General features: G+C 53.0%; 1 protein-coding gene across 4 annotated transcripts; it reads right to left on the bottom strand.

The window, feature by feature from the left end:
- Positions 1–2,052: 2,052 nt before the first annotated feature.
- SLC25A23 (solute carrier family 25 member 23) lies at positions 2,053–15,818 on the bottom strand. Of its 4 annotated transcripts, none has more exons than XM_052642535.1 (11): positions 15,563–15,818; positions 14,373–14,499; positions 13,723–13,810; positions 13,323–13,434; positions 12,097–12,255; positions 11,855–12,007; positions 11,557–11,664; positions 10,083–10,250; positions 4,991–5,141; positions 3,803–3,983; positions 2,053–3,239 (listed from the first exon to the last, which is right to left on the bottom strand). In XM_052642535.1, the coding sequence occupies exons 1-11, from the start codon at positions 15,716–15,718 to the stop codon at positions 3,026–3,028; spliced, it is 1,617 nt and encodes a 538-aa protein (XP_052498495.1). In that variant the 5' UTR covers positions 15,719–15,818; the 3' UTR covers positions 2,053–3,025. The 4 variants fall into 4 exon arrangements, with proteins under 4 accessions (XP_052498495.1, XP_052498499.1, XP_052498497.1 ...); XM_052642539.1 differs by having other exon boundaries at positions 2,053–3,134; XM_052642537.1 differs by having other exon boundaries at positions 14,373–14,427.
- Between the last annotated feature and the right edge of the window lie 1,314 nt (positions 15,819–17,132).

Raw genomic sequence — 17,132 nt, 5'->3', positions numbered from 1 at the left:
TGACTTTGAGGATGCGAGGAAGAAGGCCACGAGCCATGGAATGCAGGTGGTCTTTTTAGAAGCTGGAAAAGGCCAGTCAGCTGATTCTCCCCTGGAGCTTCCAGAAGGGGCCAGTCTTGCTGACAGCTTAATTTTAGCCCAGTGAGCTCCATGTCAGGCTTCTGACCTCCACAACAATGTGTTGTTTTAAGCCACTAAGTTCGTGGTCTATTGCTACAGCAGCCACAGGAAACGGACACACTGCCTTTCATTGTCACGTCAACAGGAGATGGAAGTGGGGGAGAAGGGGAAGCCTTTAGAGTTCTGAGAGAGAGACACACCGTCAGTCCCTGAAGTAACACGGGCATAGGTTTGGAGTCAGATGGCCCCGAGTTTGGATTCCATCTCAGACTCTTCTTGCTGTGTGCCCTTGGGTTACCTGCTTTACTTCTCGGAGCGGCAGTTTCCCCATCTGGAGATCGGAAGTCATGACTGACTCTACCGCACAGCGTTGTCAATAGGATCCAGTGAGGGTCTTTGTTGGGAGCATCTCCATTGTCCAAACTGTCTGATCAAAACCCACGATGTCATCCTTGATTCCTCCTTTTCTCTCTTGCACAGTCTGTCACTACATCCCGTGGGCTTAATCTTCAAAGTATATCGAGAATCTGACTGCTTCTTATCATGTACATGGCTACCACCTTGGTGCAGCCCCTTGTCACTTACCTGGACCAGCGCAGTGGCCTGCACCCCTGTTCCCCCTGCTCCAGACCTAACGGTTTAGTCTGTCTTCCCTGCAGCAGCCACCAGAGGGCGCGCATGAGTACCTGAGTCAGGGCCCACCCCTCCTCTGCGCACAGCCCTCCAGGGCTTCCACCTACCCGCCCAAGTCCTCCTCGCAGCCCACAAAGTCCTGCTCTACTTGCCCCATCCCCTCCCAGCCCTCCCCTTCTCCCTCTCTCCTACTTGCTCACTCTGCTGCAAATAGGCCTCCTCGCTGTTCCTTCAACACACCAGGCATGATGCTGCCCGGGGACCTTTGCACCTGCTGTGCCCTCTGCCTGAGATGCTGTTTCCCTAGGCATCCCCATGGCTCCCTCCCTCACCATTTAAAACTCTTTATTCAAACATTACCTTCTCGACCACCCTTGCTGTTGTCATTGTTTAGTTGCTAAGTCGTGCCCCACACTTTTGCCACCCCATGGACTGTAGCCGGCCAAGCTCCTCTGTCCGTGGGATTTCCCAGGCAAGAATACTAGAGTGGGCTTTGCCATTTCCTTCTTCAGGGGATCTTCCCGACCCAGGGGTCGAACCTGCGTCTCCTGCAGGTTCCTGCTGGGATCGAACCTGCATCTCCTGGCAGGTGGATTCTTTACCACTGAGCCACTAGGGAAGCGCTAAAATAGAATATTACTCAGCCTTCAGAAGGAAGGAGATTCTAACACCTGCTACAACATGGATGAACCTTGAGGACAAGATGCCCAGTGAAATAAACCAGATGGAAAAGGGCAAATAATTGCATGATTCCAGTTCTAGGAGGTCCCAGAGGAGTCAAATCTGGAGACAGGAAGTAGATGGTGGGCCCAGGGGCTGGGGTAGGGGATGGGGAGTGAGTGTTTAATGGGGACAGAGTTTCAGTTTGGGAAGATGAGAAAGTCCTCGAGATGGATGGTGGGGATGGTTGCATGACAATATAATGTACTTAATGTCATAGAACTGAACACTTAAAATTGGTTAAAAGGGTAAATTTTATGTAATGTGTATTGTACCACAATAGAAAAATATTTAATTTTCTTGTTGTTTTAAGCCCCTTGTTTTTGATAACTTTTTACAGCAGCCCAAGGAAAAGGACACACTTGTGTAATTAGAAAAACATACAGGACAAATTAGGAGGGCTCTTGAATGTGGACTTGCCCCTGCACCCACTTTACAGATGTGGAAACTGAGGCTCATGGAGTCATTTCCTGGTCTCCGTGAATGATGGATGACAACCCATGTGTCTTCCCTGTGAGTAGTTAGAGGTGCTCCCACATCCACCCACCCCCTTTCAGTAAAAACCACAATGAAAGAGCTTAGAAAATGTATTCCTTTGTTCTTTTCTTTTGAAATAACACACACAGGCAGGGCACAGGCAGGGAGGTGGGGCGCAATGTAGGTGGAGGAGGTGGAAGCATTAGGGGAGTGGGTCCTCCCATCTCCCAAACATCCCAGTTCCTCTTTCACAGTCCTTGAATGGGGTTCCCCAAGGACTTGGAAGGAATGGAGAGGGGTTCCCCAATGATACTAAGCTCAGCATCCAAATATAAAGTGCAGAATGTACAGGGTGGGGGGCTGGGGTAAGTAGGGGGGATGGGTTGTCAACTCCTCTCTGGTAGAAAAATAGACCTGGAGTGAATTTGGGGGCTTAGGGGGTTGGGGCTTTGTTTTGCATCCTTGGTTTCCAACTCTGAAGCCTGGGGAGGGGCTGGCAGTGCTGGGATGTGTGTGCGTGTGGGGTCCCCTTCATGTGTTCCCAGCTTCAGATTGCCTGCTTGCTGGCCCTAAGAGAGAGGGAGCCAGGCTCTGGGGATTGTGATCAGCCTATAGGTGGGAAGAGGATGTGAGACCAACAGAGTGCTGGAGGAGCATTTGAGCACGCCCTTCCCCCCACCTCGGCCCTTCCCCAGGCCTAGGGGCATGTCCATGCTAGGGAGCTGGGGGTCCAGCGTCTCTGCAGGGCCTGGGAGGGATGTCTCCTCCCCTTGCCAGCGTCAGCTGTGTCAGGACTGTGGGCACATCCTGTAGGTTTTCAAGCTGGGAGCCTGGGACCTGGGCTTCCTGCAGGCTCCATAGACTGTGGGGTTTCTGCCATGGGGGAAGGTCTCTGGTATGTGTCTGGAACAGGGGTGTGTGGGATCCAGGGTGCTGACTGGCCTAGTGGGAGCTAGCTGGGGGCTCTGGGTTTTCAAGGTCCAGTGCCTGGGAGGGTTCAGGTCAGAGATCAGGTGTTAAGGGGTTGGCACCCAGTGCCTAGAGGTGGCAGGGTCCACCTCTTATGGGTGAAGTTTCAATGTCCAGTGCCTGCAGTCCAGAGATCTGGGGTCCTACAGTTGTAGTCGCCTGGAACTGCTCCTCTGCCATCGGGTTCTCGAGAATGTGGTTTGAGGAGTGAGGATCTGGAAGATGAGGGCTTGGGAATCTGGAGTCCATGGTTGGGGGTGTTGAGGGAATGATGCTTGAAATGTGGGAATTGGGGAGCTGAAGCAGCAGGATCTGGGACCCTGTGTTGAGGTAAAGGGATTCAGGAATCCAGTGGTTAGAGGGAGAGGATTCAGGATCCAGTGGATGGGGTCCCAGGATCTAGGCCTTGCATTGTCAGGATATCGTGGCTGAGGTTTCTTGAGATCCAGAGTCCAGTGGCTGAGCTTGGAGATCCAGGACTCGAAGCAGAGGATCTAGGATCCGCCAGTTTAGGGCTGGGGATCTAGGATCCAGCACTGCCTGAGGACACTGGATCCGGTGCCTGAGGCAGCTGGTGGGGGGGGGGGCGGTTAGATACTGGGTAGGTGCTGCTGTGGTTGGGGTGTCAGGATCCATTAGCTGGCTTGTGGGGGATCCAGTGGTTAAGACATGGAGGTCCAGCACTCAGTACGGGGGTGAGGGGACAGGGAAACGTGGGATCCAGTGGCTGGAGTCTGGGGATCCTGTGGTTTGAATGGTAGGGTGGGGGGAGGACCTGGGATCCACTGGCTGTCTTGTCGGTCTCCAGTGGCCCAGGTGTGGGGGGACATCATGATTGAGGTGAGGGATCTGGGGGTGCGGGGGTAGGTTCTGGGTCCCTCACCTGGACGTGACCCCCAGGGCCTGCTTCATGTTCTCGTAGACCACATAGGAGATGCTCACAGCAGGGATAACCTTCATGAAGTTGGGGGCAATGCCCCGGTAGAGGCCCCGCACGCCCTCCTGGGATAAGATGTGACGGAGGAGACCCAGCATGGAGAGCTGGGGGGCTCCCTCAATGGAGGCTGGGGAGGGGTGGGGAGGTCAGGTAAGGCCAGAGGTCCCCCTCTCACTTCCCCCTCTTTCCCCACCACCCCCACCAGGGCTGGGCCAGGTGGTCATTGCAGCAAGAGGGACTAACAGTGGAACCTACTACTCCAGTTTGGGGCTTCTACTGGCCTTGGACTTGGCTGCTCAACTTTTCACCCCAATCTGGAGGGCCCCATTTGGGGATGATGAGCAGAGCAGGTATGTGTGGAGGGGGAGGTGGGAGAGGACACAGAAGTGTCCTCTTCCTGGAGCTCCATCCCTTCCTTCTCTCAGCTAAACTCTGACTCATCCTTCCATTCTCCATCCCAAACCAGCTCTTCAGGGGAGCCCTCCTTGGTGCCCCAAGTCTGAGTCTGGCTTTTTTCCCCTCCCCTTCATTCAACCCTAAATCCATACTTAATTTTGGGATGATTTATTCAGCACCTTCCTCTCAGCCTGGAAGCCCTTTGAGGGTTGGGAGACTATATACGTGTTACGCGCAGATAACCCCTGGCAAAAATCCCAACACACAAATGCTAAAATCCCCATAGAAATTCTCAAAAAAAAAAAAAAAAAAAGTTGAGGGATAGTAGGGGGGAGAAAAAAGAAAAATAACCTCAAAAACCAATCCAGAGAAACACAATAGAACAACTGTAGCCTGTAGCCTGGCCCTGTTGCTCCCTGGCCTGGCTATAACCCAGCCTTGCAAATGAGAACTCCAAGAACCAGCCCAGAAAGCTTGCCTCCCAACTGAGATCGCTGGGATGCTCACCCAGTACTGACTGTGTCTGTTCTCCTGCTTAGGATAAAGGGCTCCCATTCCAGTGTCACAAAAGGGTAAACTGAGGCCCAGAGAAAAGTCAGGGCTTGAGTCAAGGCCAATCCAAATTCCAGGAGGATCCCAGCCTGGGACTCTGCCTTCTCAGGAGGAAGAGCTGGGGGATGGGGAGATGGGCCCGAGTTGTGAGACCTTCCCTGTCTCCTTGTCCCACCCAGGCCTCACCTTGGGCCTGCATGCGGGTCCGGACCAGGGCCAGTGGGTAGCTGGCTATCTGGCCGCACGTGCTGGAGATGGTGCCACAGGCCAGGAGGACGAGGATGCCCGGGTCAGCTGAGTCGTGGCTATACTGCTGGAGCCACTGGTTCTTCAGGGTCTGGGAGGGGTGGAGAAGGAAGGAGGGTGGGTTGGAGCTAGGTGACACCAGGACCCTGCTGGCTGGCTTCTGTATCCTGTGATAGTTGGTCTTAGCCAAGCAGGCTTTTGCTTCGACCTCACCTAAAGGGGACTTCCCTGGTGGTCTGGTGGTTAAGATTGAGCACTTCTAATGTAGGGGGCCTGGATTCCATCCCTAGTCGGGGAACTAAGATCCCACATGCCTGCTGCACCATGGGGCCAAAAAACAACAAAAAAACCTCACCTAGACTCTTTCTGGGCTTCCCTGATGACTCAGATGGTAAAGGATTTGCCTGCAATATTGGAGACTTGAGTTTGATCCCTGGGTGGGGAAGATTCTGGGGAGAAGGGAATGGCTACCCATTCCAGTACTCTTGCCTGGAAAACCCCATGGACAGAGGAGCCTGGTGGGCTGCAGTCCCTGGGATTGCAAAGAGTCAGATGCAACTGTGCGCACTCACACAGACCCTCTCTGGTATGTGGAATAATGGCCCCCCTATTGTTCCTGCCCTAATCCCTGGAATCTGTGGATAGGATACCTGCCTTGGCAAAAGGGACTTTGCAAATAGGATGAAGTTAAAGATCCGGAGGTGGGAGATTATGCTAGAGCTTTCAAGTGGGCCTGATGTCATCACATGTCACCTTCTAAAAGTCAGAGAAGGAGATGTGATGACAGAAACAGACATGAGAGAGACATGAGGTGGGGGAAGAGGCTATGTTGCTGACCTTAAAGATGGAGAAGGGGGCCATGAGCCAATGAACGTGGGCCATCAGAAACTGGAAAATCTAAGGAAACAGATTCTCTCCTAGAGCCTCCTAAAGGAAAGAAGCCTTGATGACACCTTGATTTTAGCCCAATTAGACCTATTTTAATGGAGAAGTCAATGGCACCCCACTCCAGTACTCTTGCCTGGAAAATCCCATGGACAGAGAAGCCTGGTGGGCTGCAGTCCGTGGGCTCGCTAAGAGTCGGACACGACTGAGCGACTTCACTTTCACTTTCATGCATTGGAGAAGGAAATGGCAACCCACTCCAGTGTTCTTGCCTAGAGAATCCCAGGGACGGGGGAGCCTGGTGGGCTGCCGTCTCTGGGGTCGCACAGAGTAGGACATGACTGAAGTGACTTAGCAGCAGCAGCAGACCTATTTTATGGGTTTCTCTGGTGGCTCAGTAAAGAATCCCCCTGCCAGTCAGGAAACGTGGGTTTGATCCCTGGGTCGGGAAGGCCCCCTGGAAAAGGAAATGGCAATCCACTCGAGTATTCTTGCCTGGAAAATTCCATGGACAGAGAACCTGGCAGGCTACAGTCCGTAGAGTTGCAAAGAGTCAGACATGACTGATATGACTAAATAACAATTACTATCCCCATTTCACTGATGAGAAACTGAGGCTCAAGGGAAGTTACTTGCCCAAAGCCACAAGATAAAGGTGACAGCATTCAGAGTCACCCCCAAGTCCAGAGCTATGCTCTTGGCCAATCCCTTCTGAAGCCTTCTGTGAGGCCTCGGGAAAAAAAAAAAAAAGTCCAGGATCTTTTTTCTGACCCTGGGACTGGAAAGGCTCATAGGTTGCATTTCCTGAGTCAATCTTAATCCATTGCTAATGGCTTCCCAGAACTGTGCTGAGAGAGACTCAAGTGTGGTAATGGATTGGTGATGTCTGGTCTGGGTGTGGAAGGGGCAAATTAGAAGTGTTTACTATACTGACTTTGGGGCTAGAGCTGCATTAGCCAACTAGGTGTTTAATGAGTTTTTAAGAACAGTCATGTTAAAAAGAGGTTTTGATACTTGGATAAGTATGGCCAACACTGTACTTAAAAAAGAGTAAGTCATGTTTCTGCAGGACTTCTCAGAGTCTTTAAGAGACTAACTAAGATCTTGAAATGTCAAGAGGGCTTCTCAAACTACTTAGACCTCTGAAATCCCTTTTAGGGTGAAGAATGAATGAAATAAGGTTGTGTGTTATTTCTGCTCAGGAGTCTTAATGGCTTCCTATCACCTTTGGGAGAAACCCAAACTTGTGATCTTTGAGTCCTTGCTATGTCAGCTCTATCCGGCCACTTAGGACTTCCACTCTTCAACAGCAAAACAACCAACCAATCTAATCAAAAAATGGGCAGAAGACCTAAAAAGACATTTCTCCAAAGAAGACATTTAGATGGCCCATGAGAATGTGAAAAGATGCTCAATGTTGCTAATTATTGGAGAAATGTAAATCAAAACTACAGTGAGGTATCACCTCACACTGGTCAGACTGGCCATCATTAAAGAGTCTACAAATAGCAAATGCTGGAGAGGGTGTGGAGAAAAGGGAACCCTCCTACACTTTTGGAGGGAACATAAATTGGTACAGCTACTGTGGAATACAGTATGGAGGTTCCTTAAAAAATAGAGCTGCCATTTGATCCAGCAATCCCACTCCTGGGCATATATCTGGACAAAACTATAATTTGAAAAGATACATGTACCACTATTCACAATAGTTGAGACAGGGCAACAACTTAAATGTCCACTGACCATATAAGTACTTACTTAAATAAGTACCATGTAAGATGGTACAATGGACTAATAGCCATAAAAAAGGATGAAATAATGCCATTTCCAGCAACGTGGATGGACCTAGAGATGATCCTACTAAGTGAAGTAAGTCAGACAGGGAAAGACAAATACCATATGATATCACTTGTATGTGGAGTCTAAAATACTATACAAATGAACTTATCTATGAAACAGAAACAAGACTCCAGATGCAGAAAAAAAACTCATGGTTACCAAAAGGGAAAAGTGAAGGGGGAGGGATAATTTTGGAGTTTGCGATTAGCAGATACAATCTGTGTGTCAGTAGCTCAGTCGATTCTGACTTTTTGCGACCCCATGGACTGTAGCCCACCAGGCTCCTCTGTCTGTGGAATTCTCCACAAGAGAATTCTGGAGCGAGTTGCCATTTCCTTCTCCAAGGGATCTTCCTGATCCAGGGATCGGACACAGGTCTCCTGCACTGCAGGCAGATTCTTTACCATCTGAGCTACAGGGAAGGCCCATAGATACCAACTATAGTATATAAAATAAACAACGCGGTTCTACTGTATAGCAAGGGAACTACGTTCTATATATTGTAATAAGCTGTAATAGAAAAAAAAAGAGACTTTCACTTCTTCAAGAGACCTAATTCATTCCTGTGTCTGGCCCTTGGCATTGTCTGTGCCCTCTGCTTTGTTCACACTCTCTTTTGATATATATTCAGCACATCACTCCATCACCACCTCTCAGAGGCATTCCCAGCAATGCCCCACTCCTGCCCACAGCTACTTTTGATTACACATTCTCTTTGTTGTCTTCTGAGAACTTTTCACGATCTGAAACTATTTATTTGCTGGTTTACTGCCTTCTTTGTCCACTGGAGGGGCATCCCAGGAGGACAAGAATTAGGTTGTACTCTTTGAATGCATGCATTGGAAGGACTGATGCTGAAGCTCCCATACTTTGGCCACCTGATGCAAAGAGCTGATTCACTGGAAAAGACCCTGATGCTGGGAAAGATGGAGGGCAAGAGGAGAAGGGGGTGACAGAGGATGAGATGGTTGGATGGTATCACTGACTCAATGGACGTGAGTTTGAGCAAACTCAGGGAGATAGTGAAGGACAGGGAAGCTTGGTGTGCTGCAGTCCATGGGGTCACAGAGAGTCGATTTGGCAACTGAACAACAACCTTGGATGCAGCAGCCAGCACAGTGCCAGGCACTGATGGGTGCTTAGGAAACAGTTGCTAAACCAACAAACGAATGAGCGAATGAATGAAGCTTTATCTCATTTGGCTATGTAGACGCTGGGTGCTGGCAGGGCAGGTAGGGTTGGCATGTATGGGGGATCTCAGATCAGGACCAGCTATGTCATTTGTGGGACCCAGTGGGAAATAAAAATACGGGAGGTCCCCTGTTCAAAGATTACTGAAAATTTTAAGATGGGACTTTCCTGGTGGTCCAGAAGTTAAGAACCCACCTACCAGTGCGAAGGACATGAGTTTGATCCCTGGTCTGGGAAGATCCCACATGTCACAGGGCAACTAAGCCCGTGAGCCACAACTACTGATCCTGAGATCTAGAGCCCAAGTGCCATAACCCCCGAAGCCCATGCACCCTAGAGCCTGTGCTGTGCAACAAGAGAAGCCACTGCAGTGAGAAACTTGTGCGCCGCAACTAGACAGTAGCCCTGGCATGCCACAGCTAGAGAAGGCCTGAGTGCAGCAATGAAGACCCAGTGCAGCCAAAAAGAAAGAAAGAAAAAGAAAAACAAATTCAAGATGGCAACAGCAAAGCATTCAGCCAAGCCCAGGGCCATTTTGAGTTCGCAACTGGACAGGTTGCCCACCCAGGGAGCTGGGCTGGATACAAACATTGGGGCAGGGATGCCTGGGGACTTCTGTGGTAATTGGGAGAACCTGGTGATCCTGCCAGGAGAAGGGAGAAGCAATGGATGAGGTCCCTGGAAGAGAAACAGCAAAAACTCCCAGCTCCTTCCTCTCCTGATAAAGGTCCCAAGATGCTGACCATGGGGTGTGGATTTTATCGTGATGAATGGGCAGGCCTTAAAGAACACATTAGCTTGGAGGTAGAGGCGTGTTTGACCCACATTTTGGGAGGAGATGGGCATCTTTGAAGTTCATCTTTGCCTGCTCCCTTGATTTTCTGAGCTGGAGTGGTCCCCAACTTTCACATGTCCTGAGACCTGGGAAGACCAAACTACAGATGGAAGGTTCTTGTGGTAGGAAGTGGAAGAGTCGCAGTGGGTGGGGATGCAATGCCTGGAAAGGTTCCCCAGGACCCCATGGCCCATGGTGCTTTGCTTCTCCACCTGTAGCTATGGAGGTCAGCTGATTCAGACCCCAGGGAGAGTAGACCCCAGAGAAGGGAGTGCCACAGACCTCATAGACGGCCAGGTCGATGCCCGCATAGGGGATGATACCCAGAACGTTGGGCAGGTAGCCACGGTAGAAGGCACGGGGCCCTTCTCTCTCCAGGATCTGCCACGCACAGTCCAGCAGCCCCTTGTACTGGCCCGTCCGGCGAAGGGTCAGCCGTGTCTTCAGCACCTGGGGAGAACCTGATTATCCCTGGAAAAGCTGCCTTTGGAATCACAACATCCAGGAACGAAGACAGCTGGGTGGAGACACCCTGAGAATAACTGAATTAAAAGAATCACTTGCTCTAGAATCTATCTTCTGCCTCCAAACTCTATACCGACAAACTGTTAAGGTTGCATGTGGCACCCACTGCTAACCGTCTCCCAATATCTTGTTATCTTCACCCTTAGCAATAGAATCTGTTATTTTCAGCAAGCACACAGCCTCTAGAAGTATAGCCTACATTTCTCAGCTTCCCTAGGTGTGTGGCCATGTGACTGAGTCCTAGCCGATGAAGGTGAAGAAGGATGCAAGGCTGTCAGAAAGCATCCTTAAGGTCAGGGAGCTGTGCCTTCCTTTGTTTTTCCTTCTTGGCTGGAATGTGGACGTTGTAACTGGAGCACAAGCAGCCATTTTGGTCCATAAGGAGGGGGCCACATGCTGAGGTGGTAGAACAAGATAGAGTCTTGTTCTCCAACATTCTGAAGCCACTATACCATCCCTGGACTGCTCACCTCTGGACTTCATTTATGTGATTTAGGTTTTCTATCACTCACAATCCTAACTGATGCCTGGTACAACCTGAAACTTGAAATGATTTCTCCAAAAACGGTTTCACTTGGAAATGATTCCCTTGGGGACAAGCATCCTGGAAACCAGGATCCTTAGAAGAGGCATATCCATCAATGGCTGGCCCCCACAACTGTTATCTAAACAGTTAAACCAACACTGATCAAACCAGCCAATCCTGGAGGAAATCAACCCTGATTATTCATTGCAAGGACTGATGCTGAAGCTCCAGTACTTTGGCCACCTGATGTGAAGAACTGACTCACTGGAAAAGACCCTGATGCTGGGAATGACTGAGGGCAGGAGGAGAAGGGGGACCTTCTCATCCAGAGCATGAGATGGTTGGATGGCATCATTGACTCAATGGACATGAGTTTGAGCAAACTGGAGATAGTGAAGGACAGCGAAGCCTGGTGTGCTTCAGTGCATGGGATCACAGAGTCAGATATGACTGAGCTGAGCGACTGAACAACAAACCAACAAACCACTACTGTCCCCAGAAATCACATGTCAAACTGTGATGTCCAGACCAGCTACACAAGAAACAGCACTGCTGTAATGAGTCTGAATCAGGAAGAGACGAAGTGATCACCCAATGCTTAGTGGATCAACGTGAAGCGGATCATCCCACTTCACACCTTGGAGTGAAATGGTGATTGCAGACCTCCCACAGTGCCACGAGGTCTCTGCCAGGGCTGCTCCTCACCTCCATGGGGTAGATGATGGTCTGGGCTGTGGCGCCAGCCAGGGAGCCAGCCACAAAGCGCTCCTGCACATGCAGGGTCTCCTGTTGCCCCCGGATGGCCCGCTTGATCTGAGGAGACACAGAGGGACCTCAGGGCTTAGCCTTCCGTGGCCTTGAAGTTCCCCTCTGCTGCCCTGCTGGGGGCAACCCGTAGGGGAGCAGATGCCCACTCCCAGGGACCCACAGACATTCCCCCACTCCCAGGCCAATCCTGCAGACCCCATGTCTACAGTCCATGCCTCCCCACACCTGCCCCCACCTGCTCATAGGCCATGAACTTGATTGCCGACTCAGGTGCAATCTTGAGCACATTAATCCCGTTGCCACGCCACAGGGAGCGCACGCCCCCCTCTTGGATCATGCTCCAGAGGCCCCCCAGGATGTTCAGCCGGTTGGTCTTGGAGGCGTGGACCTGGGTTGGGGGAGACAGGTGGCTTTGGGGTCCCTTCCAGAGGTCCAGGCCTGGGAAAGGAGGGGGTGGGTCTCTCGAGGGCCTCTCACCTGCATGAAGACCTTGAGGCGGTCCAGAGGGGCTGTGCCTGTCCGGGACACGGCCCCCGCCACTGCGCCCGCCACCAGCTGCTTCCACCACATGCCAGTCAGTTTCTCCTGCTCTGAGAACTCATCTGGGACAGTGAGGCACTCGCCAATATCCAGGACCTGGGGATGCAGAGGCTGGGGGTGTCATGACCCACTGAGGCTGGGGAGAGGTGACTCTGCTCTAAACTGGGGTGTCTCCGCCATGAATTCCAGGATACCCAGAGAGTCCACCAATCCAAGAGATCTCTCTCGGATCCCTACCCGACCTAGCCCCGCAGTCTCCATGAGAGGTAATGTCCTTCCTGGGGACCTCCACCCAATCCCATCAAAGCCTCCTATTCAAGCCTCTGCTCCATAAAGATCCCTCCAGGGCTAATGAAATCCCTAGGCAGGATTCCACCCAAGGGTCTCTCACATAAGGATTCCAGAAGAAGATTCCTCCAGGGCCACACAAGATCCTACCAGGGGCTTCCCATATCAGGAGCCCAGTGGCTTCCCATATCAGGAGCCCAGGGGCTTCCCATATCAGGAGCCCAGTGGCTTCCCATATCAGGAGCCCAGTGGCTCTCTCCTGGGGTCTCCCCCTGATCCCCAGGGGTCTCTCCCACAGAGATCATCTGTCTTCTAGCATCTTCACCTGTGGACTTCTTAACCAACACCCTCATAGGTCTCCCAGGGTGGGAATCTCTGGATCTCTCAAGAGATTCTCAGCAGATCCCAAGGATGGATCCCCTCCAGATGCCATCAGATTCTATCAGAAGCATCACTCAGGGATTCCCACCCCAGAAATGACAATCCAGAGCACTTCTTCCCTCATTCTAATGGATCTCATCAGACCCTCCAAAAACAGTGGCTTCCTAACTTGTCTTTTCAGCAGCAGAATTCTTTATTGGGCAGAACTAGAAACCAGCAGAAGGAGAGCTGCATAGGTAGAGGGTGGCAGACCAGAGGCCCCATCTGGTGAGCCCTCTCTTGCCTACCTCCCCAAAGCCCTGCAGTAAGTCTAAAGGGCTCCCATCAGCTCCCATCAGTCCCAGAGCCCCAGATGAAGGAAGCGGAGAGCAGAACCTCACACTCAGGCTGCTCCCAGTGGCTCCTCCCACTAGAGTGCTGATCCAGCTCCTGCCCCTATGCCATGGGGAAAAGAGGTCGCAACCATCAGGCTGGGATCGTCACCCCCAACTCACCGTGGAATGCTTCCAGAAATACAGCACATCTTCCACGTTCTCCAGCGAATGCAACAGGAAGTGGTCACGCCACTCCTGCCAGTCAATGGTCATGGTGCCATCACGGTCCATGCTGGTGGGGGGAGGGGCACAGGTGGGACAGAATCAGTGCCTGGGGCAGGGAGGTGAGTTGAGGGAGGTGAGAGATTCTGGTTGGTTTGGGGAGGAGACAGAGCTCCTTGGCACTGCGAGGCCCCCCGTTTTACAGAGGGGCACACTGAGGCTACGAGCGGGAAAGCAAATGGCCCAAGATCTCAGCTCCACTCCCTCCCTGGGATTGGGTCCAGGGTTCAGAGGCTCGAGGTGGCTAAGGGGGTCTTGGAGATCTGAGTTACCTGGGATTATGGACCCAGTCACTCACCTGTGCAGGATTTTCTCTGCCTGTTCCAGCGAGATGGAAATGCCCAGGGCTCGGAAACTCTGTTGGATCTCAGAGACATCAATCTGACCTGGGGAGGGGGCCCGAGGAGGGGACCTCAAGTCAGAGGACCAGAATAGCTTGGATTGGGGATGTCTAACAAGACCAGGGCACGCAGAAACCCAAGGTGAAGTGTGTGGCAGGGTTGCGGGGAGGGGCCCTTGACCCACTGGGATCAGAGAGGTGGAATTGGTTCATATTGAGAGGGACTTGCATTTGCTGAATGAATGAAGGATTAAGTCCAGGGGTAATTATTGGGGTCCCCATGCCACAGGGAGTTGAGGCCACATTGGACATCCAGAAAATGCGATGGGGGTGGCTCTGTCTCACAGGGAATCCAGGAGCAATGCGGGGAGAGGAATCTTTGTGCCACAAATAATAAGACTTATAAATAATAGGGTCCCACCCCATTAGGAAAAGGAGGTGTGATAGGCCAGCTGGGCCCAGAACCACCTAGCTGAGGGTGAGGAGAGCTCCCGAAATAGCCTGTGAGTCATCACGGAGAAGCGGCCCTCCCCGCTTCCTCCTGGCACTGCCAGTTCTAACCCCACTGGGGTCTCCAAGGGCCCCACAGCCCCATCCCTGGGCCTTACCATCTTGATTCCGGTCCAGACTGTGGAACAGAAGTAGAAGGCGCTGTTCCCGCTCCTGCAGGTAGAGGATAAACTCCTCCAGGTCAAGGCCGCCATCTGGGTCAGTGCCACCCTCAGGGGCGATGCCCTGGCAGGGAGAAAGGTCAGAGGGAGCTCCTCTAAGCTGCTCCCACAATGTAGGGCATAACAAGCTTATGTCCCAGGAGTCTGGGCCCATCACTCTGCCATCGGCTCTCCCCTCAACAAGATGCCCAAGGCCATGGTAGGTCTGTGAGGTGGACAGCAGTCATCCAACTTTCTTGGCGAGCAAAATGAGGCTCGTCAAGGTCAAGTAACTTGCCCAAAGTTACAGAGCTGGGAAGTAGATAGGTGGACTTGGGCTCTTGTTTCTGCAAGCCTGTCCTTCCAGCTGTCTCTTCTAAAAACTTGTCTGCATGGCAGTTTCAAGAGCTCTCACTGGAGACAGCACTGGGCAATGTGGTAGCAAGGACACAACCGCACTGAGCATCCACTGGGCCTCTGTTTGCCCATCTGTAGAGTGGGAGGGTGATTGGAGGTTTCAGGGTGCTATGGAGACAGTCCAGTGGCATCTGAGTCTTCAGATGTAGAGGGATTGGGGTCAAGTTCCTGCTTGGATAGGAGCATCCCCAGCGGAGGGCAGCCTCAGATAGGAGTGGGTCCTTGGCTGGGAAAACTTGGGGCATTGAGCCAAGTCTTAGAAAGGACAGGGAAGGGAATGTAAACAGAGAGTCTGGGGCAGCTGCCTGGGAGAGTAGTGGGTGCCCAGAGCCGGGTAGGAGGGAAGGGAGGGCATGTTTCCTGTAGGTGGGTGCAGGCCATGTCTTTGGGTTGTGCAAAGAGTTCAGAGGAGGGTGTGTCCCGGGCAGTGGGCAGTAAAGCGCACGTGGCCCCATTCCCTGGCAGACATCCTCCACCCAGAGGGAGGAGGGGGCTGGGTTTGGCTGAACTGCAGGCGTGGGGCCTCGGTGGTCCTGTCTTGAGGGATCCCGTCAGGCCCGGACACGGGCGGGCACGGGCAAAGAGACAGGGACGCTCAAGCTAGGCACGGGTCCTGGAGTCCAGCACAGGCTGTCACGGGCGACTCCTGGCGCTCCATTCAGGGGCTCAGATTACCAGGCGCCAACTGGGCCCAGCGCCACGCATCAGGAGGGGTATCCCAGCGGGGGTACCTGTTGGGCGCCGCGGTCCGGATCGCCCCCGCCCAGCCGGGCCAGTCCCTGGCGCAACTCGCGGATGTCCACGCGACCATCCTTGTTACTGTCCAGCTCTTCGAAGAGGCGACCCCAGCGCTGACGCCGCTCGGCCTCGCCCGGGCCCCCCCGCATGGCGCCAGCCCGGGGGGGAGGGGAGGCCCAGCAGCGGCGGCCTCAGCGGGGGCTTGACGGCTCCCCCTCCCCCCCCGGGGCCCTGCAGGGCCAGCTCCGCGGCCACTGCCACCGCAGCCTCCGCGCTGCCTGCCGGGCTCCGGCACTTGAAGGAGGCGGTGACTGCTAGCCGTCGCCGCCCGCGCCAGAACTTGCTTCTCCTCCCCCGACCCGCTTTGGGGGGGAGGGGGCTGAGGGCGGAGCTGGTGGGGGGCGGTCAGGGATGCCCCGGTATCAGCACAACCTAGGGAGCACCACATTCATTCTGGAAATGGAGTGGCTGGAGAGAGCAATATCTCAGGTCTGGTTTCGGAGCTCCTTTCTACGTGCCTCAGTTTACCCTCTGCCCAAGGAGGCGAGGTAAGGAGATCTCCAGGATTGGGTTACGTAATCCCTTTCCACTTGACCTCCTGCCTCTACTAATTTTCATCAGGAACTAAAGTTCTCTTTTTTCCTAGACGTTCTCACGGACCAACTCCGCGCCATCTAGGCCTGCAACAGCACGCCCGTTCCAATTACATTCCCTACGCGGCCACTGAAGCACAATATCTAGCCGTGCTGTCATCCCGCCCGTGCGCCTCCTTTCTCGGTTCCACTCAGCCTGGGAAACGGAAGATCAACGCGCCAGGCGGCTGCAAAGTCGGTTTCCTATTGGCCAGAGCCGCAAAAGCTGCGCCCGCCCGTCCCGCCTCTCCCACCCACCTAGGCGGGGCCTCCCCTCTGACCCAGGGCAGCCTTCGGCCCCGCGGCTCGGGACTCTCCAGGAAGTCTTAAAGGGGCCCCGACCTGATCCGGACAACGAGAAAATTGCTCTCTCCGGACTTGCCTGGGGAGGAGTCCCAGGCTCGGTTGGGGATAAGGACCGCGTAACTGAAGGCGGGCCCCCAGTCTGTCGCGCTCTGTGCACCTGCTGAAGGTCCCTCCCACTAGTTTCGGGCGCAGTTTCTCGATTCACCATTAGGGGGAGGGGCGCCCAGGCCTTTTGACAGCGAATAATAATAATAGCTAACGTTGATTCATTGCGTTGCACAAGCCTGGTCTTTTACTCACCTCTCGCGTCGTCTTCTCTAAAACCCTAAAACGTAGGTGGGACTGGCTTTCGCACTTCACGGATGAGGAAATAGGAGGTTAAGCCGCTCACCCCAGTTCATATGCCCAGGAAGGGGCAAAGCAGAGATTTCACTAGACCTGGGGTTCTTACCCATCGTTGATCTATGACCTGGAAGGGATTAATTTTCCCTTAACCGTAACACTTCACTCTAGAGTCCGCAGGATGGGGTCGCTTATTACCATCGTCCTTTATCCAAAGATACAGCTGAGAGGGCAATATGGTTCCCTGGCAAAATGCCCAGATAGGTGTGCCCTAACAGGTGTG

Source organism: Budorcas taxicolor, chromosome 7, assembly GCF_023091745.1.
Source record: "Budorcas taxicolor isolate Tak-1 chromosome 7, Takin1.1, whole genome shotgun sequence".
Lineage (NCBI taxonomy): Eukaryota > Metazoa > Chordata > Mammalia > Artiodactyla > Bovidae > Budorcas > Budorcas taxicolor.
This window is presented reverse-complemented; position numbering and strand designations above follow the sequence as displayed.